Here is an 11,926-nt window from a genome sequence, read left to right as displayed (position 1 = left end):
AGACTATAGAAACAGTATGTTGCCCTCATAGCACTGTTTTTTATAACTCTGTAGGTAAATGGGAATGGATGTGTGAAGTGCCATCCCTTCACCCCCCTTGTGAGGGTACTGTCAATTATTACTCCCAGTTTGGCCGAGTACCAGGCTTCACTCGCACTGGACATGGGCGTCGGTTCCGAAAGATTCTAGATGAGCACCTAGCACAGCTCCAGTGGCCCTCCCACCTGCCAGAGGACAAGGAACTCACTGTAAGGGGTGAGGATGGGAAGCTCTACCACTGGATCCTTCCCTCTTTCTTCCAGCTGCTGCAAGACCTGGCTTCTCAGGGCACTGAATTTGCTATCCTGTTCCGCACCTTTGGCACGGACCTGCCTCGAGTGTTGACTGCAGTCCAACGAGCCCTCATCCAAGGTTCCCATCCACTCTTCCCTGACCTACCTGTTTTAAAGGTGGGTAGTTTTGTAGAAAACACATGATTCTCTGCTAACAGTCCTGTAAAGTAAGTCTTGTACTTCAACCCAAGTGACATGTGTGGTGCGTGCAGTTTAAAAAGCAAATTACATTACTACAAAATTGTCCTCCCGGGGAATGCCTCTCCTCCACAGCTGAACATAAATATGACTGCGGGCCGGATCCGGTGCAGTGCTAAAGGAGCAGTCCTTACACGTGGAGAAGAGCGCGTATCCACACGGGATGGGGAACGAGGACTGTATGATTACTTCAGCTCTGTAGAAGGCCTGGGGGGCTTTCAGGACCATTTTGACTGGTAAGAGGAGAATCAGATTTCTATGAGAGGGAGGTTCAAAGTTGAAGAGTTCATATTTTTTAATCAGAGGCTAAGTTTCTTTGTATTACTGTTGTGTTATTTTGTATTCAAAAGGTTTTTTATTCATTGCTAACACCAAATTCTTTTTAGGTGGGCTCGAAATACTTACTCCATATTGGGAGGTAAACCACTTTGGATCAACCCTTTTGACACCAGTGTTCAGCACATCTTTATCGATGACAACATCCGCCAAAATGATGATGACACCATTGTCCATCCTAGGGTGGGACCATACTACCTATAATTATTTTCCTCAGCTGAAATCTATGTTTCGGTAACCTTACAGTAAATAAGGTATTGTGCATTCATTGCTCGCTCATACATGTCTTCGGCTTTGTAGGTGTTTTTGGACCTAGAGGGTACACAGACTCGCACAGCTTCCACCGCTGAGCTATATGACCTCTGCTTGGTACAGAATGACCTCCTGAAGGCCATCTCGGACCCAAGCTACTTCACCAAGCGCATCCAAATCTGCCTGGACAACTATGAAAAGAACCTGCAGCAGGGAATTGACTAGGGTCGTCTGATCTATTCCACTGCATCCAGAGCAGGGGGTGAGAGAAGTGTATGTGTGTGTATGTTACAAACTAATGAACGGCAACAAATTTATACTGAGTAGTTGGTATTTGCCAAGTTTCAGTATGGGTTCCCTGTTGTCATTCTGTATTTTTACATAGACACAGCAGTGGAATTTGATAATCCAATCAGTGTTCACATGTTACTTGCATAAACAGACTGGGAAAGGGTGCAGTCTTTGTCAAGATGTGTATCACTTTATACTGCGTTGACATCTACTCAAACCAAGGGTTAAGGCTGTGAGTAGGTGATCTAGCGTGAATATTCTCAGGGTTTCTCACATACAGAGTTGCACTGTCAACGGAGTCTGATTTGATTGTGTTGTTGTTGCTATTTTGATAATATTTTTGTGAAAAGAAAACATGCTGATGCATTTTAGAATCCATAGAGAATACAAACCATATTTGAATGTTGTTCAAACTTGAAAAGAAACCATGGTTTCTTTGTAGTGTATGTAGGTTGCTTGATGATTTCCTGTAAATGATTCTTTTAGCTTATACCTAATATATTTTTCAAACATTGCGTTTTACAAGAGTACATCTATTTATAGATATAACCATACTGTTTTCTTTGTTTTTCTTTTTTTTTTTTTTTTGAGAATGAGATCTGTACTGTTTCATACCATAATGCACTTTCAGTATTTACGCTAAATACGTAGTTTACCAGTTTCTGGTAAATTAGAGGGCGTGGACTGCTTTAAATACACTGTTCTTATTGGAAATGTCTTAGGCAGGCAAATTAAGGTCATTTCATACAGAATTAACCATGTATTAATGATGAAGAACTTAACGATGATGAAGAACTGCAAAAAAAAAAAAAATATCACTGTATGAGAAGGTGGAACTTGTTTATGATACTCCTTTTCTATAACTGACATTCAAGAAGATAAGGTTTTAGACAACTCTCTTCTGTGAGAATCTGTTACTGAAAAAGGCACGACTGAAGTCCCTCTGATGTCAGGCCTTTTGGTGGTTTTCCCTGTGTTACTGTGCATCTTACATGGCTCTCATTAGACATTACATCCAAAGGAAAGATTTATTTGGTAATTCGTGTGAATGGATTGGTTTGAGTTTGTAAACTGACATGCAAAACCTAGGATAAACCTCAATTAAAAAAAAACCTGTTGCTTGTGAAACGCTAAATAACACAATATAGCTGAGGCTTCTTCAAGGAGTCAGAGACATATTATGTTCCCTACTTGCAACCAACCCTGGATGACAGGTGTCTACCAGGATAATGTCAATCCTGTAAACAACAAAAATAAAAGTCTAAGAACATTAAGTGTGAATGTCCTCGTGGCCTTCTTCCATTGAAGGGTGTGGCTGAATAAAGTTAACCAAGGAGAAAAACAAAATTTCACCGTTGCATACTGGCTATTTGAATAGGTTTTGTATGTGAACACTGTTAACTGACCATTACTTTTCTGTAGGATGTCGTATGACTTCTAAGGCTGTTTTTAAAGATTCAGTCTGGCAGGTAAGCCTATTTTCCATCGGTTAAATCATAAAAGTTTAAAACAAATCAGCACAGCTTCAATTTCAAAACCAAAGTCTTAACTGAAAATAATGGTGACATAGTTAGCATGAAGTAGAGTCTCAAGGTAGCAGTGGTAATTGCCTGAGTTAGTTGTAGTAAAATTACAGTACATTTTACCGATCTATTACTGTTCACTAAAGTGTATGTGTTCAGAAATTAACGTGAAATTTCAAGTGAAATCTGACTTATTCCTCTTCTTTTGTATTGCATGACTGCGTCAGCAAATTGTCTGATTTGTAAGTCATAAGAGCAGGATTTCCTTAACGAAAACCACTTAAGCATCACATATGCGAAACGAGTCTATCCTGTCTCTCTGTGGAAAACGTCTGTTAACGTATATTCACTTTTATGAATAGATACTAAACCTCAGAACTTCCACGTTTTAAATATATATATATATATATATATATATATATATGTGTGTGTGTGTGTATTTCTGAGTGTTGCTCATTTCATCTCCGGAGATAGGGTCCTTCCCCGCAATGTATTATGGGAGTGAAGCACCGCACGACTTCAGCAGCAATGGCTTCGTTACTGTATCCATTAACTATATGTTTATACTTACTTAATCTTTCTGCTGCGGTTTTTGAGGACCAGGTTGGAAAATTTGATTGGTGTGTATCCGTAGTTCATAAATGTGATTTGTAGTGGTTATTCGGTTAAACTGACGTGTGACTGTCAAACGTTCAGTGAATGAAAGCTAGCTACACAGCTAATCAGGTTGAATCATGTAGTCGCCGTCAGGTCATAATGCTAACTTGGTTGCTAACAAGAGATCAGTCTTTTGACAATTGCTCCCAGCACATATCACAAGACGAAAAGACTTCACTCTTAACGCACAGTAGCAAACATTATATAGATCTACATTTTCTTGTTGTGGTGATAGAATTATAGCTCCCGAGTTGTCTTACACCTAAGAGACAAAGATTTGAAGTTAGGCTTTGGTTTATACGTACTATGTTCATTGATTCTAATTGATTCGTGTTCAAATTTCAGGAGACAACAGTATGTTGGAAATGTGCGCTTTGCATATTTTGAAACCCAACCACAGTCACCTAATGTAAACGTTAAAAAACTCCTTGTGGCTACTGAGAACAACATATTCGCCTCCCTTAATTCAAGGACGGGAGATATCTGTAAGTAATATGATGTGATTTTTCTTTTGTAAAATGTATTACAGTGTTCCTCTGCGGTTAGGAATTTTCATTTGTAGCCAGCTCTTTATTGTGACCACTGAGATCCTTTTTGTCTTTTCCTTGATAGTCTGGAGGCATGTGGATAAGACAGGTCCAGAGGGACACATTGATACCCTTTTAGTGCATGGACAAGGTAAAGACTGCTTAACTGTTTTTTTTTGTTTTTTACAAGATTTTGAATAAAGTGAGATGCTTATAAGTTTTTTTCTGATCGTGCACATTGTGTTTTGGTGCATCAGATGCCATTGTGGTTGTTGGCAATGGCCGTCTTCTTCGCTCCTGGGAGACCAACATAGGAGGACTGAACTGGGAAACTGTGCTTGACACAGGAAGGTTGTAATTGTGTCAGATCATTGCATATATAATGTAAATGAACAGAATATTGACAGTTCCTTCACAGTTTGATTGATGAGTGTGAAAAGGTTAACATTTTTAAAAATGTACTCAGTTTTCAGTCGGCTGCTCTTATTGGAGTGCAGGATCTTGTGAAGTATGTGGCCGTGCTGAAGAAATCTGCCATTTCTCTCCACTACCTCTCAAATGGCCATCAGAAATGGGTGGAAAATCTACCTGACAGGTAACAGTGTAGATATGCATTGTGAGAGACTCCTGTCGGAGCTACTCGCTGTTTGGTCAATATCTCTGAAAATGAACTTGCTTTGCTAATGTTATACTTTCGTGCTCTGTTCCCTGCAGTGACACTGTTCAATATCAGACTGTATATTCTGGAGGAAATGGAGAGGTATTTGTTTTGGGAGTGGTCCCTCACTCCCACATTGTTGTTGTGGCCTACAGCATTGAAGATGGAGAGATTCTGAAGCAGGTACAGCAGGCTCAGTTTTTCTCTGACATAGCCAATGTGTTTGGTATGCCTCAGTTAGTATATACCTGAGAATAATGCTAGGTGTAAATGCTCATCATTAAGTCTGAAATAAATCTGTTCATAGACATCAGTTGAAGCACCGTGGATGTCCAGTTTAGAGAGCAGCTGCGTTGTGGTTGGCCCAGGAGTCCTGTTATGTGTGGACCCAGTCACTCTTTCTCTGTACACACTACCACTGCAATCTGAAGAATCAACAGAGATGAATCAAATCCTGCTGCAGGTACCTACCAATTTAAACTGATCACAAAAACCATTTTCCCACAAAAAACCGTAGTTAGTTACACTTTCATGGTTATCCCGTCATTTTACAGACTCTGGATCTGGAAGTGGCCTCAGGGTTTCAACCAGTTCTGACCTCCACCCAGCCCAACCCAGCACGACCTCCCCTCTCCACCTTCTTTCTGCAGCTCGGCCCAGACCACCACATTCTTCTCCAACTCAGCGACGGCCTCATAGCTCCTCTCAGGGACTTCTCCCCTGTATGTTAAATTAACTATGCTCTTCCATCTGTGTGTAAAGGAAACACTGCATACTCACAGACAGTCTTATAACCCATTTTAATATTTGCTTTTCTAGTCTGTCCTGGTCACTTTTGCAACGACTGGTGATAGGACTGTGGCTGCTGTCATGACACCAAAAAATGACACCGTGAGTCTGTGTTTTCTACGCTGTCATGGCATATGTTTCACAGGCAATGACCAAGCTTTCTCTGTTTTTCATTTATTTATGAACGGCTGATATTGTGTGTGTTGTTTTAATGGACTGTAACCGCTGTGTTAAATTCAAGGCATGCAGTGTCAATCTGTTTACTGTTGACTCTGGACGGAGGCTTCTTGACACCACAGTCATCTATCACATGGACCCAAATGGTGGAAATCCAATCAGAGTGAGTAGGGTGATACAGAGTGCCATTTTTAACTTAACCTCTCGAGAGCGATTACAGTATGATCATCAGTTTAAGTGAGCTGACTTGTGCCCATGTGTGTGTTTTCATTAGTTGTATGTCCATGCCTTCCTGAAGAAAGATGACTCAGTGGGCTACAGGGTTATGGTACAAACTGAGGACCTCACACTGACCTTCCTGCACCAACCAGGTAGGAATGATATCTCGAGTATGCGCTGAATCTTTGCCACAGTTTATGATATTACCAGTGATCTGATTAAGAATTTAAAATGTTTTTTTACAGGCAGAGTGGTCTGGACAAGAGAGGAGGCCCTTGCTGATGTGGTGACTATGGAGATGGTAGACCTGCCGCTCACTGGGACACAGGCCGAGCTGGAGGGAGAATTTGGGAAGAAAGCAGGTAATGTATAATGTGAAGGGTCATAAAGTTATGCCCTTTAACCTTCTTTTATCTGTCACATGTTCATTGTCAGAAAATCTGGCAGCTAAATTAGGGCATATTTCTAAAATATTTACAGGAAATTTCTGCTTACATTCTTTTCATTTATCAACCAGATATTCAGAACAAAAACATTTCTATGAAATGTCTTTTTGCTTAATAAGAATATTTTTCCCAAATAATTGTTGACTAGCACAAGTGGAAATATAGAATAATATTGCATGCTCTGTGCATGGCTTGGACAGAACAGTGGAAACACAAACTGAAAGGGCTAATATTCTGAGGTAATTAAATTGCAGGTGTTAAAGTGTTTTACATGTATTTCATATTAATTTTTATTTTTAATCACCAATGTGTTTCAAATGCTTAAAAATACAACTTACTGAAGTAACAACAAAGCTCTTAAAAGTTTTAAAAGTAGTTGGTGCCCAAAATGCAGATGGCTGAGTAATAGAAGTATTACACTTATATGTTGTCAAAGGAACGGTGTGGAAAATCATGATTAAACAATAAAAAAAAATCACACGACAAACGGTTTAACAATATTCCAAGTTGGATTGATGCTGAGCAGGAAAAGATGACCCAAACTCTCAGTGGTTATTAAGTATTAATATTGCCTTTTATTGTCTATGTCATTTAACTTCACACCACGTCTTTTGCTTTGCTTTGTTTTGGCCATGGTGTTTTATTTGTAGCACACAGCGTGTGCTGCCATGGTAATACAGCAGCTTGCAGTTGCGGATAATGCACTTGCCTCGAGAATCTTGCCCTCCTTTCGTTTTGTCAGTCCACTTCTCCTTGGCTTTTCTCTGTCTCTGTATTTATTTTCTTATGTGTTTTCCTTTGCTTTTTCTTATTGCTGCTCTCGGATCCAGCCATTCAAGGTAAAGTGAAGAGCTTATTTTATTCATTTTACTTTTCTCTTTCGATAGACAATGCCTTTTGATGTGACCATTGAGCTTGATATGTCCATTCTGTCTGGTTGGTGCCTAGTGTGTTATTCATGTAACCTTGTTACTCTTGTCATTGTTTTGTGCAGTGTATGTGTTCCCTGGTGTTTTTCACTCTTCTGGTCTAATCTGATATATACAACAGTGCAGTGCTGTCCCTGTACTAGAGGACTGTTGACCCATGTGTGGCCATTAAACACAATGGCAGTCCGATTGCTCAGAATCTGAAACCCCTCTTCTTTTTGCTTCACAGATGGGCTCTTACCCATGGTTCTCAAGCGTCTTTCCTCACAGTTCATCCTTCTGCAAGCCTGGATAGCCCACCTCTGGAAGCTTTTCTATGATGCCCGAAAGCCCCGGAGTCAGATCAATAAAAACGAGGTCACCATTGAGACACTGTCACGTGATGAGTTCAACCTGCAGAAGATGATGGTGATGGTGACAGCCTCTGGGAAGGTATAATTGTTGGGGTTTTCTAGACGACGCAGCCATCCAGTTCAGAATTATTATCTTTTCATTGCAGAGTTGAAAAAACCCCCAAAATTTTGAACTTATTCTCAATTGATTGACCTACTGGTTGGTAGTTTAGATCATATTTTCATTACTGTATTGTACAACCCGTTGATGTGTGGAATTTGTTGATCTTAAGTTTCTCTCTGTACCTTCTGAACCCCTCCCTTTATTTATTTCTTTATTTTTTACTCTGTCAGCTCTTTGGTATTGACAGCAAGTCAGGAACTATCTTATGGAAGCACTATCTAAAGGACGTTCAACCCAATGCAGCTTTTAAACTGGTGATACAGAGGACCACAGCACACTTTCCCCATCCTCCTCAGTGTACTTTGCTAATTAAGGATAAGGTATGATTAAGGAGTCAGTATCTCTAAAACCTTTCATGATTTTATTGTATTAAAACCTTGCGTAATTTGGTTTTGTAATTCAAATTTATACTCGGATGTATAATTGTTCTTGTTTCTGTAGGACACAGGACTAGCAAGCCTCCATGTGTTTAATCCTATCTTTGGCAAGAAAAGCCATATTGGTGTGCCTGCTCTACCAAGGCCCATCCTCCAGACCCTGCTCTTGCCCCTCATTGACCAGGACTACGCCAAAGTTCTCCTCCTTATCGATGACCAGTATAAGGTAGTCTTTACTATGGAAGTAGTAGAGGAATGCCTTTTCCTTTGATATGAAAGAAACTGAGTATCTAAATAGATTCCCTGTTTTATCCTCAGGTAACAGCCTTTCCATCAACTAAGAATGTCCTTCAGCAGCTTCAAGAGATGGCCTCTTCTATATTCTTCTACCTGGTGGACTCTAGTCAAGGCAGACTCTCTGGTTTCCGGCTCCGCAAGGCAAGAATGCTTTTTTCCCCCCCTTTTGTTAATTCTGCGAGTTACATAATTCACTACTGGAAAATCTTACTTGTCTGTTGTGACTGACTATATGTTTGAGGTGATAAGTTTAGGCCACTTTGAGTTTGTTGTCTCTTCTCAGGATCTGTCTACAGAGCTGATCTGGGAGGTTGTAGTCCCAGCAGAAGTTCAGAAAATTGTAGCAGTGAAGGGGAAAAGAGCCAATGAGCATGTCCACTCCCAGGGACGTGTCATGGGGGACAGAAGTGTGCTGTACAAGGTGACAGTTATTCATCATTAGTCTTTTTTCCTCCCCATGGCTCCGTCAACATTAAGTAGTCTTTTGGGTGTGATGTTTAAATATGTTTAAATCATCTGACTTTGAATGAATGTATGTCTTCAGTACCTGAATCCCAACCTGCTGGCTGTGGTGACAGAAAGCACAGACACTCATCAGGAGCGTAGCTTTGTTGGAATCTTCCTGATTGATGGTGTGACAGGTCGTATCATCCATGAGGCAGTCCAGAGGAAGGCTAGAGGCCCTGTTCACTTTGTGCATTCTGAGAACTGGGTGGTGGTAAGTGTACCCAATATAAAAACCATTACATCAAATACTATGTACTGAGTTATTTAAGTGTTGTTGTAAGTGTCATCTTTTGATATTTTTTTCTCTTTTTCCCCTCATTAGTATGAGTACTGGAACACGAAATCGCGAAGGAATGAATTTTCAGTTTTGGAGCTCTATGAGGGAACAGAGCTGTACAACAGCACAGTATTCAGTTCTTTGGACAGACCTCATCCGCCTCAGGTTCTTCAGCAGTCTTATATCTTTCCCTCCTCCATAAGCACCTTAGAGGCCACGCTCACTGAGAAAGGCATCACTAGCCGACACCTCCTTGGTTAGTACCTGTCACCTTGCTAAAGTTTTCATACCATGTTATCCAAAATGAGTCAATTTGACACCTTGGTGATTGTGTTACTACTGCTTGTTCATTTCAAAATTTTTGAATGTTTGTTTACTCAAATGTATTTGTGTTTGAATGTGTCTCTGTTAATCAATTTAACACTTTTAGAACATCTCTCTTACCAGTTTTTATATAAACATTGTTATTCGTCCACAGGATTTGAAGAGAACATTTGCAAAAAACTTTTTGATTGCTGGTGTACTTAAAATAATTTTGATATGTGCTGGTTTGTTCAGTGGGTCTGCCATCAGGAGCCATTCTTTCATTACCAAAGATGTTCCTTGATCCTCGGCGACCAGAGATGGTCTCTGAACAGAGCCGGTGAGTTTTAGATCTGACATCACTCTTTTTTGAAGGAAAATATGATAATACAGCACCACTGCTCTTTTGATCTTAACACACATACTATACATGTAAATGACTGTTTTAGATGAAAGCACAGTATCTGTCAGACCTCTAGAGCACTGATGCATCGTTTCTCAGTTTGGCACAGAAATAAGCAAAGACATGAGATGAATGTTTAAAGTTCCTGTCTCTTATAGGGAGGAGAATCTAATCCCATACGCACCTGAAATGCCTATTCGCACTGAGTGGTTCATCAACTACAACCAGACTGTGTCAAGAGTGAGGGGAATTTATACTGCTCCATCTGGCTTGGAGTCTACATGTCTGGTAAGACTCTACCTAATTTCTAAGCTGTAATTTGTTTTGTACTGTAGATCAATATTTTTCAGCCCAGTCGACCAGTACCTCCTGCTATTAATGACCTCATTTTTTATGGCTTTTTTGTTTTTGCAGGTGGTGGCATATGGTCTTGACATCTACCAAACGAGGGTGTACCCCTCCAAACAGTTTGATGTGCTCAAGGATGACTATGACTACATGCTGATTAGCAGTGTGCTTCTTGGCCTATTCTTTGCTACTATGATCAGCAAGCGATTGGCACAAGTAAAACTGCTCAACCGTGCATGGCGATAAAGAACATCCCTATGGCTGGGTGACTGCTCCGAACCCTAATGCTGCGTGGATGATTGCCACGTTGATGGCAGGGAACCAGGTGATACCAGTCTCAACATGCAAGGTCATCAAATGTATCTCCTGGACGATGGAAACCCAGGCAACTGGGAGAGCGTAATAACAAGGATGGTTGCTATTGATTACCCGGTTTCAACAAGAACAAGCTATCCTATTTTCTGTTGTTTTCCAATGTTCTGTAATTTGTTTGTTTAATTTGTTTTTTTTGTTTTTTTTTTAATTTATTGTGCCTCTCAGGGCAATCTGGCTCACGTGTTGGAGAGAACAGAGTGAAAGGCCTACTCTTAGAAAATGTGTAGAAAAACAAAAAGTGGAGCTCACTTTCAGAAATCAGAATCTCATATTGTTCAACTGTGAATATGAAACATGTGAAAGGGGTGTGTTTGCCCAGATAATTAATTGAATAATTACTAATGGTCTAATTACATGGTAGGAATAGAATGTGTTTGGTGAAAAAGCTAAGTGGTGAAGACTTTTTGAAGGCTTGTAAGAAGTGTTTTGATCAACTCGCTTCAGGATCTGCTTTTGCTAGTGCTAATTCAATATTTGAATCATCGTTACAAGAAATTTCTTTTCTAGAAATTAGATTTTTTCCCCCATCTTCTACTGATTTTAGATGTTGAAATTTGAACAAATTGTATGGGATCATCTTTATCATTTTTGTCCATTTAATGTCAAAAGCACTGAATTTGTCTGGTAGCAAAATTCTGGCAAGAGGTACAATTTCCCAAACAAATCCTTCACTGACTGCAATTGTTAGCATTTTACTTGAACCTCAGTTTGTATCTCTTGTCTGAATATGAACCCATGTTTATCTGTTTTGAATTGGTCTGTTAATAGTTTTTGACTTGTACATAGTATTTATATACTTTGGTTATCATTTGGATGTATCCCAACAGCCACCAAAACTTCAGTTCAGGTAACAAAAATGAGTGTGTCTATCAAAGGAATTATAAATAATTTTACTATTATAATGTGTGATTAAATGGATGGAAGTATATTTGATCAGTTTCATAACATGCCCAAACTTTTTAATGTGCACTGGTAACTTACAGAGCATGTAACACTGTTTTCTTTTTTCTTCAATTTATCAAACAATAAAACATATGTCACTTACCCTGTTCTGTTATTTGCCTATTCATAGAAGATCATATAATTGGGTAAACAAAACTGTAAGTAATGTTGTACCTGTACCAATTTTCTTTCAAAGGAAAATTTGGAATAAAGAAAGGACCTGGTGACATGAGTTGAGTATGTCATT

The 11,926-nt window shown here is 39.7% G+C and overlaps 1 protein-coding gene across 1 annotated transcript; it reads left to right on the top strand.

Annotated features, from left to right (window-relative positions):
• The first annotated feature begins 3,460 nt into the window (after window positions 1-3,460).
• emc1 (ER membrane protein complex subunit 1) lies at window positions 3,461-11,801 on the top strand. The gene is made up of 22 exons (XM_030769103.1): window positions 3,461-3,552; window positions 3,935-4,074; window positions 4,202-4,267; window positions 4,374-4,467; window positions 4,583-4,711; window positions 4,831-4,957; window positions 5,082-5,237; window positions 5,329-5,496; window positions 5,594-5,665; window positions 5,805-5,903; window positions 6,015-6,111; window positions 6,205-6,321; window positions 7,564-7,766; window positions 8,021-8,170; window positions 8,292-8,453; window positions 8,546-8,665; window positions 8,808-8,945; window positions 9,069-9,242; window positions 9,354-9,564; window positions 9,867-9,951; window positions 10,173-10,302; window positions 10,429-11,801. Exons 1-22 carry the CDS (start codon window positions 3,461-3,463, stop codon window positions 10,606-10,608), a joined length of 2,910 nt encoding a protein of 969 aa, XP_030624963.1. The 3' UTR covers window positions 10,609-11,801.
• Window positions 11,802-11,926: the final 125 nt, after the last annotated feature.

Source organism: Chanos chanos, chromosome 3 (assembly GCF_902362185.1).
Source record: "Chanos chanos chromosome 3, fChaCha1.1, whole genome shotgun sequence".
Classification (NCBI taxonomy): domain Eukaryota; kingdom Metazoa; phylum Chordata; class Actinopteri; order Gonorynchiformes; family Chanidae; genus Chanos; species Chanos chanos.
The sequence above is the reverse complement of the archived record's forward strand: the minus strand, read 5'-3'. Positions and strand labels throughout refer to the sequence as shown.